The 19998-nt window shown below is 32.4% G+C and overlaps 1 protein-coding gene and 1 non-coding gene across 22 annotated transcripts in view; one reads left to right on the top strand and one right to left on the bottom strand.

The window, feature by feature from the left end:
* The window catches only part of PDLIM5 (PDZ and LIM domain 5), a 177851-nt gene that overhangs the window by 87975 nt on the left and 69878 nt on the right, over positions 1-19998 (top strand). For 12 of the 21 annotated variants that reach the window (XM_016144330.2, XM_016144319.2, XM_016144329.2 and 9 more), the window contains 2 exons: positions 11837-11879; positions 13510-13928. The exons of 1 other annotated variant lie outside the window; for it this stretch is intronic. In XM_016144330.2, coding sequence (XP_015999816.2) covers positions 11837-11879; positions 13510-13928 — 462 coding nt within the window. Of the gene's footprint in view, positions 1-11836; positions 11880-13509; positions 13929-16865; positions 16883-19998 lie in introns of all 21 variants that reach the window. 8 more of the 21 variants (XM_016144333.2, XM_016144325.2, XM_016144332.2 and 5 more) reach the window with 2 other exon arrangements.
* On the bottom strand, positions 5004-5122 carry LOC118608977. The gene has a single exon (XR_004953227.1). It is a non-coding gene; the product is annotated as a 5S ribosomal RNA (ribosomal RNA).

Below are 19998 nucleotides of genomic sequence, written 5' to 3'. Positions count from 1 at the left end.
ACATTGGAAAGCTTTGGAATTCTAAAGTAGCTTAATTTTACAACAAAATCCATTAAATTGTCAATCAGAAATATAAGCAATATTGTCTTATTTTGGAATCAAAATTTAGCTTTTATAAAAATAGTTTCTTAATAAAAAAAAACAACGATGTGTTTCAGTTCTTTCTATGTGATAGTATAAATGTGAAGTTAATCACAAATAATATGAGAACTTTTAAAAATCAAATATTTGAACATTTGCTGGCTTAAATTTTTTTTTGATCCAGATACTGTTATATTGAATACTTTGAACTAATTTAATGGGATTCAGTGATGAGGATGTTGGACAAGATTCTATTTCAGAACTGTTAAATGTGAAATTAAGGGTCACCTTAAGTTATTAAACAAGGATAGTCCTGGCTTTATGTATGGCTAAAAAAGCTGTATTCAATAATTAATTTTTAAATTCTTTGACTCTGAGTAACTATCTCCAGATTTCAAAAAAACCTAAACCCACCCAAAATTATTTTTTAAGTGTTTAATTAATGGAAAAACCTAAGTTGAGACTAAAAAGAATGAAGTTTTTATTTCCGGGCTCTCCACACGACAGCAGACTGTTTTCCTAATAAGGCTGTGCTAACTGCTGGAATGCTTGTCTCAAATTTTATTGAAATACCTAAAAATACTTACTTTACAAAAAAAGTTTGTAATTTAATATGTTTAGCCTAGACAAAAATAAAAAAGAGAGATGTATCTGGAAAAAGTTAGTGGCAAAATTGTGCCTATAATGTTAGTATAGGACAGAGAGCATATAAATGTGAACCTCAAAGAACATTATCTTACATTTTGGACCTATGAAGAACAAACTAGCTATTTTGCTAATTTCTATTCATATTTGTCTTGATATATATGTAAAATTTCAGGCAAGTTTTAGTCTCTTCACTAGTAAGTAGGCTTATACAGTTCAAAATATATACAGACTATTACCCAAATGAAGTACTGTGCTTAGGAATACTTTTCCATCTCACTTAGAGGAGTAAAAGACAAGGTTCTTTTAGTGGCATAAAGCAGCTTACGTGTGCTGGCTCCTGGGTATCTCTCTGGCTTCATCTCTCGCTGTTCTCCCAGCTTTTTTTTTTTTTCCCATTCCAGCCCCATTGGCACATTCCTGCCTCAGAGACTTTACACTTGCTTTTTGATCTGCCTGAAACTCCCTACTTCAGGTCTCTGTTCAAATTTCATCTGATTATGGAGGCTTTCTCTGATTCTTTTATATAAAATAAGGTGTCCTTGCCCCTGTCCTGGTTGTTATACTCCATTGCACACATTACTATGTAACATATTTTGCTTGTTTCTAGTCTGTGTGCCTCTTTCAAATAGAACGTAAGCACCTTCTAAGTGGGGATTTTTGTCTGTTTTATTCATTGCCAGTACCCCATCTTCTACAACAGAGCCTGCTCTGTTAGGGGCTCAATAAATATTTGTGGAATAAATTAATAATTAATGAAATAATTTAAGGAAAAAATATAGCAGTGTTGCCCTTGAACTCGAAGTGACATTGGGTATAATGTATATTGGTCAAGAATGAGAAGGTACTTGATTAAATATATTTATATTAATATAGAAAATCATACTAATCATAACAATTCTGGTAGTTGACAGGAGCTAGATTCTGACTAGAACATAAGAATGTGTGTTTATAAAAGTACAGACTGCTTCAAAAAGAATTGAACATTATAAAAAATATATCATTCAGTGACTAGGGATGTGTATGTATATACATACATACATACATACATACATACCTACCTACCTACCTACCTACCTACCTACCTACCTACTTAGGTACTTCCTTTGGTAAGAAAGTTGAGTCCAAATCTCAAATTAAGGATTAAATCTAAGTACAGTGTTGAACAATAGTCTGTAAATATTTTGAACTGTATAAACCTACTTACTAATGAAGAAGAGAAACTAAAACTTGCCTCAAATTTTACATATATATCAAGACAAACTAGGTAGGTAGGTAGGGAGAAAGAGAGAGAGAGAGAGCGCGCAAGATAGAGAGAGAGGGAGAGAGGGATAATATGTTCATTGACTAGGTATATATGAATGTATAGCCAAAACCAAATAGAAAAGGTACCATCATGGTATTTCTGTAATTTTATATGCTCAGTATGCACCCCTCTATCAGAAAGCCATTATGCCTGTAGTCTGAATCAGTCTGTATTATTGGTAGCATATCACCTTCAATAGTTGTAACAGGGAATATGATGCCATATTTTTTATTTTCTCAAGATCGTGAGGAAGAGGAGATATAAACAGGTTTTTGACACAAACCCACAAGAAGATCCTGTGATGTGTTATCTTGGGATCTGCATGGCCACTCATTTCAGAACTTGGTTGTTATTTTGAACAGAACACCCAATTTAGCACTATAGGTAATGTTCATTAGAGAACTTCCAGCCCTGTCCTGCCTAAAAATGAAGTTTTTAGAGAATTCCTATTGCTATGGGGGAGAACTCTGTTCTTCTTTGGAAAAATAAGGAAGAATAGACTGAAGGCTCTTATTTCTGCATTTTTGCATGTTAATTAACCTTTAAGTGAGAATTTTCTGAAGAGCTTATTTATGTACATATTACTCAATTTGTAAAATGTGGACTTTCTATAGATAGATGGGTAGATAGATACTTTACATATATTATCTATCTCTATATATCTCTGTAATATCTCTGTATTAACTGCATATATACCTGTATGTATGTTTTATAATGAGTAATTTCTGTGTTTATATGAATTAAATCAGATAACATTCTATAAATAATGTGATTGAAATGAATAGTTATTAGTTAATAGAAAGTTAACAGTTATTGTTTGAAACCATTTCTCTATAAAGTGTTTTACCAAAATTACTTTTGTGACTTTCACTTTGTTTGATATTATTCATAGAAACAGTGTTAGAGCTGCATATACAGCATCTGGAAGAGTTGAGTTTAAATCCTGGTTCTGCTATTTTCAAATTCTAAGTTGTGATCAGATTATTTCCCATATTTTAGCTTTTGTTTCCTGTGTTTAAAATGAGAACAATACTACCTTCTCAGGAAGAATAAATGAGATAATTTATGTAATGGAACAAATGAAATTGCCAGTTGATGAGTACTCAGTAAATGATATTTTCTCATCCATTTCTTGTTTGTTGTTCTTATTTTCTCTTGAAACTTACCTTGGTAGATAATTTAGTTTGAATAGAAGCAGTATATTATCAGAAACAGAATAATTTCCACAATTCCAGGGTCAAATTTTCTGCATAAGGGTAGGAAAGTACTATCCATCATTGCCTGCTTTGTGCCAATTGCTCTGCTAGGAGTGTTGCCTACATGACCTCATTCCCTCCTCTAAACAATTCTGCAGGGGAAGAATTACTATCCCCATTGTACCAACAAAGAAAACTTTAGAGTAGCCAATTAATTTTGTTGGTAACCTAGACTTGCAACCTTCATTTAGCTGTTTCTCCTGTTTGTTAAGAATTCCGCTGTCAATGAAGAACAGAATCTAACAGAAAGCCTGAGTATCAAAGCTAGGCTCTGTCTCTTTAGGGCTCTTAAGCTTTTCCTAAAAGGAATAAAGAAATAAGTAGACAAATCAGGTTATGAATTGTGCCTGCTTGTACTACTTGTATCCTATGCTCCAGCATCTGACCCTTATCAAGGTTTTCCTGAAGCAGTTAGTTTTATATGCACTGCTAGAAGCCTGTGAAAATCCAATTATGTATATGGTTTATTATTAATGTCTGCTTTCCTAATGTGAATCTTAAACAAGGGCATTTTAATAGTGTTATGAAAGAGCCAGAAAAATGTGGATGTATAAATGAGACTCCTACTTTTTCACAGGCAGATTATTTGCTTTGCAAACTCTATTATTTTCATATTAGTAATGAAATATTATGTTTATAAAAAATATTTTTTCTCAACCTGATTGGAGTTAGCCGAGTAGATATATTAAACAGGAATAATTACTTTTGTGCCCAAAGGAAGATGTAAACCTCATAGATTTTCAGAGACTATAGCTCTGTTTATATCAATCCTAAAAGTATTATAACCCATGCCTGCTGTGAAATAAAGTATAGAGGTTTGGTTGAAAAGAATGGGAAAGAAAGAAATTATGCTTTTCAACTTTTCTTATAGAATGCAGACTGCACCCTTTTTAGTTGTTCTTTTAGATTAAAAAAAAAACATTACATACTAGTAGTTTCATTTCTAATATGTAGAAGCAGAAAATGAGAGATTTTAGCCTTTATCATGTTTTCGCAAATGAACTGAGGTGCCGAGTAGCAGACTTAAAAATAGTGCTTAAATGTCATCCTTAATCCAATAATATTAAACCTCTTCCTTCACTAAATTTCAGTATCAGGGTGGTTTGGAAATTCAGATGGATCATTCAGTTGCAGTCAGTATGAGGTAGAGGAGTTAAAAGAAATTGAAAGGTAATGTCCCAATACCACAAATTGAATAATGAGAGGCTAACCTCATTTCTTATACCTATCAGTGTCTGAACAGACTGTAATTAGGGGTGTTTCATTATGCAGAATGATTATGAAGTTTAGGATCCCAAAAAGCTATGGTCATGTAGAATTTTTTTACTAGAAGGTTCGTTATAATCAAAACTATAAAATGATCTAAACCAGGGGTTGGCAAATAATGACTTACAGGTGAAACCTAGCTTCTCCACCTGTTTTTATTTTTATAAAGTTCATTGGAACACAATCATGCTCACTCCTTGACATTTTATCTGTGTTATTTTTCTTGTTATACTGGCAGTGCTGAGTAGTTGAATCAAGATCCTGTGACCCAAAAAGCTTAAAATATTGACTGGCCTTTTACCGTAAAGTTTGCTATTTCTTTTCTTCTTCTTTTTCTTTTTCTTTCTTTTCTTTTCTCTTTTTTTTGACGAGGCAACCCTTAGTTGACCTCACAGATTGCAAGGACCTTGTCAGCTTACAATCCCTTATTTATTTTTTTAAATTTTTTACGCCTACAGCACCTGATCTTCCTAGGTGGTCTCCCATCCAAGTACTAACCAGGCCCGACCTTGCTTAGCTTCCAAGATCAGATGGGATTGGGCTTGTTCAGGGTGGCATGGCAGTAGGCCATTTCTTAACAATGGGGCATATAAAATGGATTCCTCATATACCCTTTATTGAAACAGTATTTTCACTGTAAAAGAACTTTACCAGTAATAAGAATGAAATATCCTGAACTTTGGAATTCTTTTTATTTAATTTGAACACATCTAAAATATTATACAACCACTTCAACATTCTTTTTGATAGAAATTATTTAATAAATACTAGTTAGAAAAATGCATTTTTTCTCCCTTGAATGATCCTGAGGTTATTTTGAATGTGGACAGGAGGCATAAGGAACAGATGAAATTTTCTTCTCTGATAAAAATGTTCTTGTGGAAATAATGTTGAGTAAAAATAAATTAACATCTAAAACCAAGTAGAATTATGTAACTGGTCTTAAAGTCCTGTACTGGACTTTGCATTTATCACTTTTGAAACTATCTTCTTTAGTGGCTTATTATCTGTCTCTTTCATTAGATGGAGATTTCAGGCTGGGGCCTTCTTTGACTTGTCTTCTGCTGTATTTCCAAACCCTGGAACAGTACTAGCAGCTCAATAAATGTCGACGACTGGGCAAATGAAAGGATGTTCTCAAGTAAAGGATGTTAAGTAATATATAAAACTGTTACCAAAACTAGTTATTAAAATTGATCAGTATTCATTTGCATTTTTGAAGATCTTGATAGAATTGAATTAGTGAACTTCAGCCATAGAAAATAAAGCAGCACATCATGAGAGGAAGAAATATTTGTTAATTTGTTGGCTCTTATTGGGTGAGATGGATATATTACAGGGAAGATAATGTGGACATTGGTGTTAAGCTTTTTACTAGTCCAAGTTATTTGACATCTAAGCTTTATTTCTGAAACTTAAGTGATATGTTATATATAAGGCCTTTAATTCAGTGTTGAACCTCTCCTAAGACCCCAATAAATGGTAGCTGTAATGCTCTCATTATTTATATAATGGGAAATATTTTGTTTTAAATTTAGCCTAATGCTCTCTCGTCTACTCCCCCTTCTCTCCTGTGCATTTGTTTTTCTCCTTGAAAATAGTATACCATGTGAATTAGGGAAGCTCATAGAAGTCTTTTTTACTTCCCCCATCCCTCTCTCCTTCTCTGGCTTGATTTAGAAATGGTTGATGGAAGTTTCTTCTCAAACCCCATCAACAGTTATGACCTCCAGAAAAGGATCTTTACAGCAAGAGCTGTCACCTTTACCATGGGAAGTCATTATCAAGTGATAACTGCCTGTACTGGACTTTTCAGAGCCATACCCACTTTTAAGCCCAACCCAAACAGAGGGGACCCCAGGTGGTTAGATGGACTAGAGTAATTCCCTTGCTTCTATCTTCTTACTTTCTTTTTCCTATTCTTCAAAGTCTCCCCAGCTTTGGGTTATTTCTTTTTCTCTAGTGGAAAAAATATGCTTTGTTAGTTCCCATTGTAAGATTGGGAAGATGTAAAGAAGAAAGAAAGGAGGGAAAGGAAAGAAGAAAGGAGGGGAAAGAAGGAAGGAAGGAAAGGAAGGAAGGAAGGAAGGAAGGAAGGAAGGAAGGAAGGAAGGAAGGAAGGAAGGAAGGAAGGAAGGAAGGAAGGAAGGAAGGAAGGAAAAGAAAAGAAAGAAAAGGAAAGAAAAGCAAGTGAAACCATTTGTGTGACTGCATGTGTATATGATGAGTACAATCTTTTATAAACTAAAAAGTGCTATAATATGCTGATATATAACTTTTTTACTTTTGCTTATAGAAAATATAATCTACACAGTCTCAAATTATTTAGAAAAAAAGTTGATATATTACCATAAATGATTTAGGTTTGAGTTTTTAGGAAAGTGAACTGACTGGAAGTACAATAAAATATGGGGAAATTGTTTAAAGAGACATCATTCTGCACACTTGAATGCTCACTTTTTCCCTTCTGGACTTGCTTTGTTATTGCAAATTGACAACTTTGCAATTAAAGTGATTAATGATGTACCCTAGTGTTTATGGGTCCTGAGGTCACTGAGCCCAAAGATGGCTATACTGTGGGAAACTTAGATAAAGCTCATCTCACAGAAAGTGAACTAAGAATCCTCCTTTTTTCTGTATGGTTGTTTATGAGTTAAGTATCTTAGATATGGTTGAAGCAGTCACCAACACATAATAAATATTGTGAATAATATTTATCAGTCTAATTCTGTTGCTTAATTCCTGATTCTTAAACACTAATGTGAACGTTCATTGGCTACTTTATTAATTAAAAACTTATTATTTTAAAAAGTAATATTAGAAAATGCATCAGTTAGTGAAAAATACAACTTAAATATAACACCATTAAATATAACACCATGTTCCGAAGATGCAATTCTGATTGATTCCTTTAAATCTTGCCCTTGATAGAGCTGTTGCTTATTTATGACTTATTTCCTATACATTATTCTAACCAGGGCATCACAATTCTAGTTTCTAATACAATCTGTTATAACTTAGAACTCCTTTCAACTGTTCAGCCAGAGGTTTGGTTGTAATGCATCAGGGATTTTTATTTTGGATACAGCTCTTACAAAAATTAATCAACTTTCAGAATAGATTATTCTAGCCACACTGACAGCTTTGTTCTTTGAATTCTGTGAGCTAAGGATAGTACTGGGCCAAGGCACTAGACTCTCACCATCGTGGCTTACTCCCATACAGTGGCTTTGCACTAAGCAAAGAGAGAACAATGAGCAAATTGTTGAGTCTGTGGCACTAAGCCATTGCCAAGATCTCCGCTGGTTTGAAACACACTATGCAAAAGTGATTTGTGATGATCACTGTGGTTGAAAGGGAGATATGTTATCCTATTGTATATTTCCCAGGATTTGAAGAGAAAAATGTAGGAATAATTTTTAATAATTACACCTGCTTTTAAAACTTTATTTAAAATTATTCATTTTTAAGTACTCTATGACGTTTCCAAGGTAAAGGAGCAGATACTCAATATAATATTTTTCTTAAAAAAAAAAGACAACTATAAAATTTTACTTTTAAGGAATAATTTTTCTTATTTGTATGTTAGGAATTTCTCCCCAGGGACTATAGGAAATATGTAAATTGATTAAATTATGCTCGTAGTCTTTGGATAATTTAGAGGATTTTATGGACTGTAATATTTCTTCCCCTTAATTTTAGCCACATATAGGAGACCTAAGTAAACATTTCAGACTTACAGATATGTAATTTCTTTAAAATATCATTTCCCAGAGTGATTTTCCTCTTCTTAACTTGAGTCTTGAAAAAGATTCCCTAATTAAATGAATATTTTAAAGAAATGAGTATTCCATACTTCAAATGGGTATGGACAACAATGCATCCTGTGACTAAGATGCTTATGTAACTGTAACTTCAAGTTTCTCAAATATCTTTGATAACAATTTTTTTTGTTTGTTTGGTGTTTGTTTCGTGGTTTGGAAAGTAGCTTTCTATGAAGGGTACTTTGAGATATAGTGTTACTTATTACAAAAGGCAGCACATGTATGTTTTATAAAATGTGGGAAACGTACAAAAGAGGAAAAAAAAACATTATTAATATGGAGGCTCTATTAAAATGTTGATGTGTTTCTATCCACTTTTTTTCCATGCACTGATTATGTTGTACATGCTATTTTATATCATCCTTTTTCAGTTAACCACATAAAGTAAGCATGTTATCATGTAATTCATTTTTTTTCCTATGAATGATTAAATCATTGTATACCAGTTCATCATGTGGTTATATTGCAGTTAACAATTTTCTCATAGGTTTAATTGGTTGTTTACAATTTTTCACTATTTTAAGTTACACTGTAAGGAAGAAATGTCTTACACATAAAGACTTTTCCATATTTCAGATTATTTTATTATAATAAATTCCCAGAACTTGATTAATATATAAAAAAGCATGAGTTTTCTTCAAGGCTTTTTATAAACTCATGCCAAATTATTTTCCAAAAGAGCTATAATGATACATAGTTATTCCAGAAATATATAGTCTCACAAGCATTATGTAGTAACATTAAAAAATCTTTACACATTTGAAAGTAAAGGTCATCTTTTAATTTTGTTATTCTATAATTAGTAAAGTTTGATTTTTTTAAAAAAAAACTTAGTGCTATTAATTTTATAGATTTTATTTATCATGTATTAAAAATTTTCTGAACCATAATAGTTTGTGTCATACAAGTATGTAATTACATTTAAATATAAGATTTACATAGTCTACTGTAATTAATGCATGTTATAGATTTTATGTACCTTATATGTGTTTCAGCTGTTTTTCTAAATATTTTTAATGCGGACAGGTTGACTTCTTTTTACTCTAAAAAGTGAAATGCACAAAAATGAAGGCCATTTTAAACAGAATCATTAAAAAAATTACATGATTTAAATTGTGAGCTCCCGTAAATATTCAGAGGTCAGACAGATAACCTGATTGGCATATGATAAAGTAAGTCTAAGGAAACTTCTAAGTATCAGCAATTCCATGACTTATTTGGTGGTTATTTAAATATTTAAGCCAATAGAACTAATGTTTAGTACATCTAGGGTTAACTGTATTATTTGACATCTAACTATAAGCTGATTTTTTTTTTTTTTGTATAAAATGTTGGTGTTTTTAATATGTAACAGACTCAATCCTGGGAATTTGAGGGCCTGTTGCCATTATTTTTTCTGACTGCTCGTCTTAATTCATATCACTGTACTTGTGAGACCTTATCAAAAGGAAGCAGGGCAAAAAGATTGACATTTCAGATTTTAAAAATTTTTTCTGTGAATTCAAAATTTCAAGTAGTATTTTTGTAGAACTTTCAATTCACAAAGTGTGTTAGGACTCTAACATTCTATGCTTTTTCAATAAAGTTAAGAAGTTGTACTACAAAATTCGTGAAAACTATTCTGTAGCTTTTGTTATTTCTAACGCTGTTTAAGAACGAATATCTAGAAAGAAACTAAAGAGTTTGTTTTCATAACATGAACATATGCATTTTATTCTGTTTGGAAGCCTAGCGACTGTTACACATCATGTTCCTTTTTATAAATTGTTTTTATGTAGCTAGAAGAGCTTCATGGACCTTTAAGGATCCAGATGAAAAAAAGATACCATCCTCTCTATTATGGCAAACTGTCCATAATATCTAGGGTGGTTTTAATTCACAGATCCTTTGTGATTTACATATTGTGAAATTTCAGTGAAAGGAAGATGCCATTGTTCTGTACTTGAAGTTGTTTCTTTTGCTTGTTATAATAACCCTCCAAGCTAAAAGAAATTTGAGCATACAAATGGAAAGTCTATTTGAGAATACACATGAAAATTTAGGCAACTGCAGAGTATAATTTTATATAGCAGTAACCACATATTATCATTCATTGTAGCCTGTCATTAGGTTAGCCAGTGATTCAATCGATGCTTGCCCTAGCTAACCAAATTAGTTTGGAAAATTCAGTTGCTGCTGAAAATGTTGTTTGGAAGTTCATTACTAGATTATGCTCATAGAGACCTATGCTAGCATCTTCTGTTGGTGATATGTTGTCTCTATAAGTAAAATGACCTCATGGTTCGTAGTTTAAAGTTATCAGTTGTTATGTACCTACGATGGTTACATTTCTTAAATTCTGCACTTGATGTCTTCTCTTCAGTCTTGTGTCATATAAGAGGAGTCAGATTGCTCCTGGGATTATTAATTATAGCATGTACCTTAATATTGGATAAATAGTCTTTAAATCATTAGAACCTTTCTCAGGCATTTAGTTACTATCTTTGACTATAGCCAGTATATTGTTATAAGAACCGTTAACCTTAGCTCCATCCTAGTAAGTAATTTACTTTAACTTTGAACTTCTTTGTATGAAAAATAAGGATAACAATAGTTGTCACTCAGTTATTTGTCATGATTGTATGAGATAATTGCTCTAAATCAATTATTGTTACTATTTGTGCAGCACGCTAATCAAAGGGACAGTAATAATACAAAAATATATATTAAAAATAATTAATTTGAATTTGGAAATAGTCCAGTCCTATGCATGGATTTTTGTCCTTTCCTTATTTTCTTCTTTCTACACTCATTCCTAATGACCTAGTACATGTCAGGCACAGTGCCGATTCTGGGACTCAAATTGTACATGGTACAGTCATCACTTTGATTAAAATGACAGCCTAATGGGAGAATTTATGGTTTAGTTTTAGCATAACAAGTAAATTAACTTGAAGACCCATTTTAGAATATAAATACTCATTTGGTGACCCAGTTCAACCAGAATTTATTCAGTATCTTCACAAAGATACCCATTATCTTATAGACATATTCATGGATTTTAGAAGAAAAGGCAGATACTATTGGAGATAGAGATTCAGATGAGATATCTTGGAAACTACTCAAGGATCAGAAAGTCATGTTTATTATACATTGTTCCTTTGGATAAAGAATAGCTTTAATTTAAAGATTAATCATGAGTACATTAGCAAAGGGTTTGGTGTTTGTCTTTCCAATTTGAGTACGTAGAGCACTAATAAATACCTATCGTGTAAGGATATTGGATCTTGCAGCGTTTTGAGTTCCATGAACTGATTAGTAGATTGTGAATAGTCAAAGCCATGAATTATGAAACTAATTTCTGATGATTTAGCATATATTAAGGTATATAACAATAAGATTAAATTAATAAGAAATTTGCAAATTTATAAAAATTCATGTTTTTTCCTCCCCTTTTCTCTCTCTTTTTTTCCCCCCAGAGCATCTGCTACACCTAGGCCTGAGCCAGTTCCTGTTCAAAAGGTGTGTTTCTTATCCAGTATCACTAGGCTACCATCTGATAGTCCCTTCTGAATGCCTGTAATTTCCATTCCTTTCTCAGGCCATACTGACAGCTTATAGTTTCAATATAATTTACCTCATTTCCGTCCTTTTAAAGATGACAGAAGAAAATGGAAATCAACACATACAGAATTACTATCTGTAATTATACGTATATTATTAAAACATTATTCCATTGCCATATATTATCAATAACTTTTGCCCAAATTTCTTACATTCACTTTTAATTTGACTATCTTTATTCACATATTCTAAAGAGAATAAATAAGTAGTTACTGAAAATGAATATCACAGTATCTTTAATAACTTTTTATTAATGATATTAATAAATTTTAAATTACATTTTCATAATATTTTTAGATTAGGTTATTGGCAAATGCCTTGTTTTTTCATATATATCCTCAAGTTGCCCTAACCCATTATTCATATACATCTGGTTTATGCTTTTGGGTTTTTTTTTTTTTCCTTTTAATTGTGTCTTCCCATTGAATTACTGATATTGATTTGCTGAGATAGTCCCCCCCCGCCCCCGCAGCTTTATTATCTTTATAAGATTAATTTAGACTACCTTTGTTTTCTTAAAATTAAACATAATATAGCCACCACTACATGCTTTTTACAAATTTTTATTTTTCATCTAAGATCGTAGGGTGAGTAAGGATTTCTTCTTAAATGTCATAGAAGCTCAACCTGTTTTGCTTTTTTTAAAAAAGCTTTACACTTGCTTTGGAACAGGGATTTACAAACACATTCTGTTAATTTTAGGAGGAACTGTTCTTTCTTACTAGTTATTTTTTCTTTGGCTTATAGCAGTGAAGAAACGTCTAAGATAATTTTTTCTCTCATGAAACTATTAAATATTTATTTTGGAAAAGGGAAAGAATTTTACTCCTGTTTATTCCTTGAATGATATCTTAAAACATTCCAGAAACAGAAACTGGTAGATTGCAGGAAAGGGAAAGGATGAATTTTGTTTTGTTCATTTGTTTGCTTTTTTGTAGATTTTTTAAAAAGCAGTTTCTTGATTCAAAATAATTAATTAGAATGTGCACATTTCTGAGTTAGATGAAAGTGATCTTATTCCTTTATATGTTTTTTCATTGAAGAGTTAGAAATGTGCTGTTGCTTCTGCATGAATCAATTATACTCTAGAGAGTAATTAGACATGTTTGAAAGATAGAATTATAATTGAGACTCTGGATATTTTAAAATAAACATTTTGGTTAGCAATGTATTATTTATTTGGAGTATTTAAAATTTTTTTCCTTTAGAACATGTCTAAATTGACACTTATTGATGGCCTTTAGGCTTTTTCATAGCTTTCCTGCTCTGTTTCCTAAATATTTTGAAACTCCTTTCATTTTTATAAAAATAAAATATTCAGCGTGTGCATCTGTGTTATGCATGTTGGGAACAGTTATCATGCATGTTATGCTATATCAACTCATTGTTTTTATCTAAAAACATGTAAAGTTTGGGCTGCTAACATAATTGTGTTTGTCTTTTTAAAAACTAGCTGTGTTCTTTTCAATGAGTCTATTTTGCATGTATTTGGTGTGTTTTTGTGTATGTTTATTTTTATTTTACATAGGGAGAACCTAAAGAAGTAGTTAAACCTGTACCCATTTCATCTCCTGCTGTGTCCAAAGTCACTTCCACAACCAACATGGCCTACAATAAGGCACCACGGCCCTTTGGTTCTGTGTCTTCACCAAAAGTCACATCCATCCCATCACCATCGTCTGCCTTCACCCCGGCCCACGCGACCACTTCATCACATGCTTCCCCTCCACCCGTGGCTGCTGTCACTCCTCCCCCATTCGCTGCATCTGGACTGCATGCTAATGCCAATCTTAGTGCTGACCAGCATTCACCTGCACTGAGCGCTGGTAAACCTGCAGTTAATGTCCCACGGCAGCCCACAGTCACCAGCGTGTGTTCCGAGACTGCTCAGGAGCTAGCAGAGGGACAGAGAAGAGGATCCCAGGGTGACAGTAAACAGCAAAATGGGTAGGTGGTCAAGGGTGCTTTCTGCTCTTATCAAACCTATTCTTTCAGGCAATTTCCAGGAACCACTTAATCTAAATCCCCCCAAATCAACTGTTTTTTTTTTTTTTTTTTTGAAGGAAGGGAGATGAAATTTTATTTGCTTCATTAACATGTAGCTTTATATTATTTTATATATACAGCACTTTCTGCAAGGCAATTAAAGGTTAATCAAAACCTAATTATGCATTTTGACATGTTGTGAACCATGTAACATACTCTGTAACTCTTTTTCTCCCAGTCCTGGCACAGCATTGAGCAGCTGGCACTTATAATGCAAGGCAAATCTTGAATCTTTCTTCCTCAAATTTTCCATCCTTTTATTAGTCACAAAAAGTTGAAACAGTGGTTATAGTTGGGTCAGCTTATGTATTATATCTTAAGAAGAGAGGAAATGAGTTTATAAGAAGTTTTTTTCCCTAGGAATTTGTCTTATGAGGATAGAAAACAAGTTAATATTGACTCAAGTCTGTGATGCATTAGCGAGGTCAGATAGCTAGCAACATTTTTTTCAGATAAGCTTAAGCTAGAATTTAGTTTTTAAAAAGCAAACAGTAATGACAGAACAGTAACATTGAGGGATGCTTGTAAAACATCAGAAGGAAATTAAAGAATATTTTCATTGTAAAGATTTTTCTAAAAATGAATGGATTTAAAGCAATGGAAACTAAATTTATAATGTTAGCAAAGGTTTTTGAAAATCTGTATCTTATAATTTTTCCCTTTTGGATACATTTAAAAATATGGTTAAAGTCTATTTTCAGCACTCTTCATTTACAGATGTTGTTTTATATCTTTTTAATTCAGTGACCATAATTTAAGCCAAAGTCATTTTTGTAAACTCATTTTGATCAGATTTATTGTGACAAAATGTACTTTAAAAGGAAAACAAGGGAAATAATCTGCGTGCGTGATGGTTTTTGCCCGTGCCAGTTCCCAGCAAAATATAATTAAAATAATTGTGTGGATAGCTTCTGAGATAATCCCTTCCCAATGTTAATTCATGTAATGAAGGGACTGTGCTTTCAGTAGCACTGCTGCCATGGCAACTTTGGGGCTTTGAAAAAGAGGGTGGCAGGGTTCCAGGCTGCTGCTGAGAGAGAGCAGGAGGAGGTCTGGGAGAGCAGCTACTGGGCTCTGCATAGGGTTTTGTGGTTGTGGGTGGCTTTTTAAAGTTTTGATACATATATTAGGGAAAAGTAGTGTCTTTGAAAAGTATTATTCTTTCATGTGAGGAAGAGAAATAGGATGTAGTGTTGAGTGTTTGGTTATATATATATATATTGTTTATATATATATATATATATAGTTTTAAAACAATATATTTAAGAGTAATCAAAGTAGATATTCTGAAAAGACAGATGCCGCCTGATAAATACTAGGCCCATAGAAAACTAAAAACAGTTTACCATGTTCATTAAATTCCAGGTTCAGTAGAAAAAAAAGTCCATTAAAGGAGATGTTTGAGCTAAAATCTTCTTGTAACACTTCTAGAAATTTTATATGAAAGTGTTTTTAGTGGAAAATTGTAGAGAAGCAAATTGAGGCTTGGAAAAGTAGTACATTTAAAACATTTGAAAATATTGAGCTTAAATTTTGTATTTTATGAGTATGGTTATGATGATTAAACTTGAAGTGATTTAAAGCTTATTATTTTCAAACTGGGACTATAGGCAGTGATATTACAGCCTTTATGATGGCTTCTTAATCAGTTGCCATGTGATTATTGAACACATGCCTGGTGTGCAGCACTGTGCAAGATTCAGGAAAAGAGTGATTATTACATATTTTTTTTATCATTAACAAGCAAGTTACTGCTTTGCATTTGCAACCTGGGTGTATTTAAAAATAGCTTGATTTCATATGTCGTCCAGATGTTAGGAGAACGACAACTTGATTACTCAAAAACAAAGTGCGGTGTCTGTGAAATTCTAAAACAAATTTACAGGGCCCTTTCTCTTAACTATGTTTAGATTAGAGAAATCAAAAACAAATCACACACTTTACTTGTCAGCGATGTGTCATTTTGAAGAGATGTTTTGTAATATCGATCGGTGCATTTCCTGCATCAAGTGCCAAACTTTTTCACTGTTAGAGTTTTTACTAATTGTGTAATTATTAAGTGTCTCATATTTTTATAATGTTACAAAAGAACTGAAACAGAACTCTTTTCAAAGTTGAGAATTGTTACTTTCTATTAATTACATTTTATTTAAAAAATAATGTATGCCAGTAACCAAAAATTTAAGGTTTTAGAAGGATGTAAAGTTAAATGCATGTTATCTTTTTCCTCAAAGCAAGAGGATTTCGTTTTTAAGTGATTTAAAGTAACTAGTTACTTTGCCATTGTGATAGACATTTCACCCAAATGTATATAGCATCAGTAAACATATGACAGAAACAAGTGCTTATTAATTATATATAATTACCGAGAAATTTACTCATTCTAATAGTATGACATCTAAAATTATGTTGATATTTTCAGAATATTTCTTAATAATATGATCTAAACATTCCTGTTCCTCATAAATAATAATGAATCAGGCACTATAAGAAATTTTTAATCTTTCCTTCTGCATATAAAAACTATTGGTATTGCCTTGCTACTTTTTTTATTACTCTCGTACTCACAGCAAAATGGGACTAAACTGGAAGAGAAGCTATTTTGTATCAAGTAGTTTAAGTGAGCTACCTTTTCCCTTTACATATGCTGTTGCATTATAATGTGCCACTGCTTTCAAGAGGTAAGTCTTTCATGCATCTTCTATTAATAAATTTCAGTTTCTTTGGACTGCAGTTTTTTCTAACAGTTTTTATATGGTATTTTGAAGAACCTGGCCTTGGAAGATACAAAATATAATGGTATAGTAGTAATATTTTTAAATGTTTTTCTCTTTGCAGAAAACACAAGTGACAAAGTTAGTATCCACATTACTGGAGAGGAAATATGGTGATTTATGTATGAGTAAATAGCATGAATGCCCGAGTTTTGCAAAATTAAGTTAAATTTTTCAAAACAGCCATAATGTAGAATAACCACATTTAGTCTTTTAAATAAGTTTGGTTTGCATTGCTATGTGGTAGTGAATTGCTGTTTGGTAATAAATATTAGTGTTTAACTTTGTTTATAAAATATGTGGGGTTTGCTGTGCAATGGTTTAAAAGAGGTAATCCTTGGGGGAATGTAATTTGTATCAGTCTAGACTGCTAAAGATGAGTTAGAGAAAACATAAACATATCTAATGATCGGCATATATGAAACTGAGTTGATTTCCAAATTCAGATAAAAATACAGCGTTTCTCAGGTAGTCTCTAAGAACATTTTTGATTTTTCAAACAATATTGCTGAAAGATTAGACCTCTATATGTACAGTTGTGTGTCACTGGATGATAGCAAATCTATATACCTTTGAAATTAGTTAAGAAAGATAATTATGAACTTATTAAATGTCTCAGGTAGTTAGCATAGACCCTGGAAATCGCTGTGGTAAACTTGAAAACCTCACTTTCATATTCGTTGTTATAGACAGTGGCTTTAAAAGTAGATAAAAGTCACATTAGATAAAAATTAAAAAATTTTGTTATGATTATTTTGTTATGAAAATTTTATTATGATTATTCTGAACTTGTGCTGAAATTTCTTTATCATTACACTGTAGAGTAGAATTGGAAATGCAGAATATATAAGACACTAAAGAGAATTATCTGTTGAATTATTAGAGCACCTTTATTCCAGTGTGGTTGTGGTCTCACTAATTAAATAGTTTCATATTATATTCACATAGAAATATTGCACAACCAGGTACTAGTGAAAAATCCCCAAACCCTAATTTATTGTTTGTCTGTTTGAAGTTAAATTCTTATACGACTTTGACTAGTTACTGGATTCCAATATAAAAAACAATTTGACTCGTGAAGAAGGAAAAATGGGACTTGGAAAAATAAATTTAAGCATTTAGGTTAAATATATTTTTTAAATTAAGATTTAGATTAATTTTTGGATATTATTATGCATCGTGCTAGGTGTTTCTAAATGCATTATGTCATTTAATTTTCATTTAAATTGAACACAGAATTTACTTAATTTTCTTAAGTCATGCAATATGTAAGCAACAGATTGGAACCTACATTTTTTTTGAAGTCAAATTTTGGTGTGCTTCCTTTGTATCACCTATATGTGATCTGGACTTATTTATGTTACTTGTAATTTGTTTTTAATGTTATAGACTTGAAGATAATGTGAGTGAATTGAGGCTATATAAACATATAATGTGCATAAACTACAGTTGGACTTGATAGTACTTTTTTTAATATATTGAACAGTTGAGGGATCCATCCTAACAAACCTTTATTTATAGAGTTTTCAGAGTGCTTTTAAATAAATGTGTTAGACATATGCCCTCACAAGAAGTCTAAAAGACAAAGAAATTATAATTCATGTCACTGTTGAGGAAAAATAAGCTTCTTGCCCAGGGCTTAACCAGAATTAGAAGCCAGGTCATCTAACTGTCACCTTGGCACAAATGCCACTGTAGTGTAGGGTGGGCTGTTCCACTTGGGCACATTTTCTAAAATGTGTGAAAATATTTGGCATATTCAAACGGGCATCTTTACATTGAAACCAATCTCCTCTCCCCGCCCTTTGCTGCCCCTCCCCACACCACAGAACAACCCCACCCCAGCTTTATGTTGACATAACATTTTTTCCAGAAACTTTATAATGTTTAAATATATATCTAAAATTCTGCTCAGGGAAGTTTATTTTGAAAAACAATTTCTCTACTACTTAAAACAGCAAGGCAGAGGAGAGAATGCTTTGTATTGTGGCTAAAGAGAAAATAAATATTGGTAAACTACTGAAATCAGCTGACTCTGCCCCAGCCCAGTTCAGTGAAATTCAGATCTTTGTCAAGCTTATGAAACTGACTTGGACATTTGCAAGTAGAGCTACACTGCACCATCTTAGTGTTAAAACTGGTGGGCAGTTTTTCTCACTGTGTTAATATTGCATTATTAGATACTCTGACTAAACTTTATTGTGGAGGAATGATTCAACAGTGTGTTGACAAACTAGAGTTTATACTTTAATTTTCTGTCTTTAGTGGAATATGAGTATACAGCTGTCTCTTGAACAACATAGTTTGAACTGCACAGGTCCACTTACATGTGGAATTTTTTCAGTAAACATACAGTTGGCTCTCCATGTTCTTGAGTTTCACATCCATGAATTCACCAACTATGGAACAAAAACAATATTTTCGGTCAGTGGTTGGGATTCCAGGGATGCAAAGGGATGACTGTGTGCATTGTTCTGCGCCATTTTGTATAAGGAACTTGAACATCTGTGGAGTGTGGTGTCCGAGGGGTCCTGGAACCAACCTGCAGCTGACACCGAGGGACAGCACAGTTTTGGGGAGTCAACAGTTATACCTGGATTTTCAACTGTGCAGGGTGGGGCAGGGGGTTGTCAGCATCCTAAACCCCCGTGTTGTTCAAGGGTCAATTGTATTTTTTAAAAATGATTCTGTACTTAATAGACTATATGACTGAATGATGTTTTGAGGTTTTCCCTCTTCACATGTTATTAACCTAGTTCCTTTATTATATCATATCAGACATGCCTTTCACTTACAATACAGAACTATGGAGTTCCTACAAATCAGTTCTAAACTTACTGGAATTTGTTTGTGAATGAGGGTGGTGGACAGGGGAGAGTATAAAAATTTAATGATAGCCTAGTATTTATGACCCTCTGCTTCTTATACTTTTCATTATAACCACTACATTTTAACAAATAAGAAAATTTTCAATTAGTGTATTATTCCTTTATAATATATGATTCAGAATAATTTATGTGAGATTGCACTTGCTATTACTGTATACTAGTATTATGTAAGAGCTGTTTTGTTCTACTCTGATTTTAAAAACGATTCTAGAACGATCTATTTCTACACCTTACATCCAATTATTTTATTTTCTACCTTTTGTTAGGAACATGGTAGTAATTTGGATTCATGCTAAAATGAATGTTATA

The sequence above is a fragment of the Rousettus aegyptiacus genome, unplaced genomic scaffold (assembly GCF_014176215.1).
Source record: "Rousettus aegyptiacus isolate mRouAeg1 unplaced genomic scaffold, mRouAeg1.p scaffold_m13_p_10, whole genome shotgun sequence".
Taxonomy (NCBI): domain Eukaryota; kingdom Metazoa; phylum Chordata; class Mammalia; order Chiroptera; family Pteropodidae; genus Rousettus; species Rousettus aegyptiacus.
The sequence above is the reverse complement of the archived record's forward strand: the minus strand, read 5'-3'. Positions and strand labels throughout refer to the sequence as shown.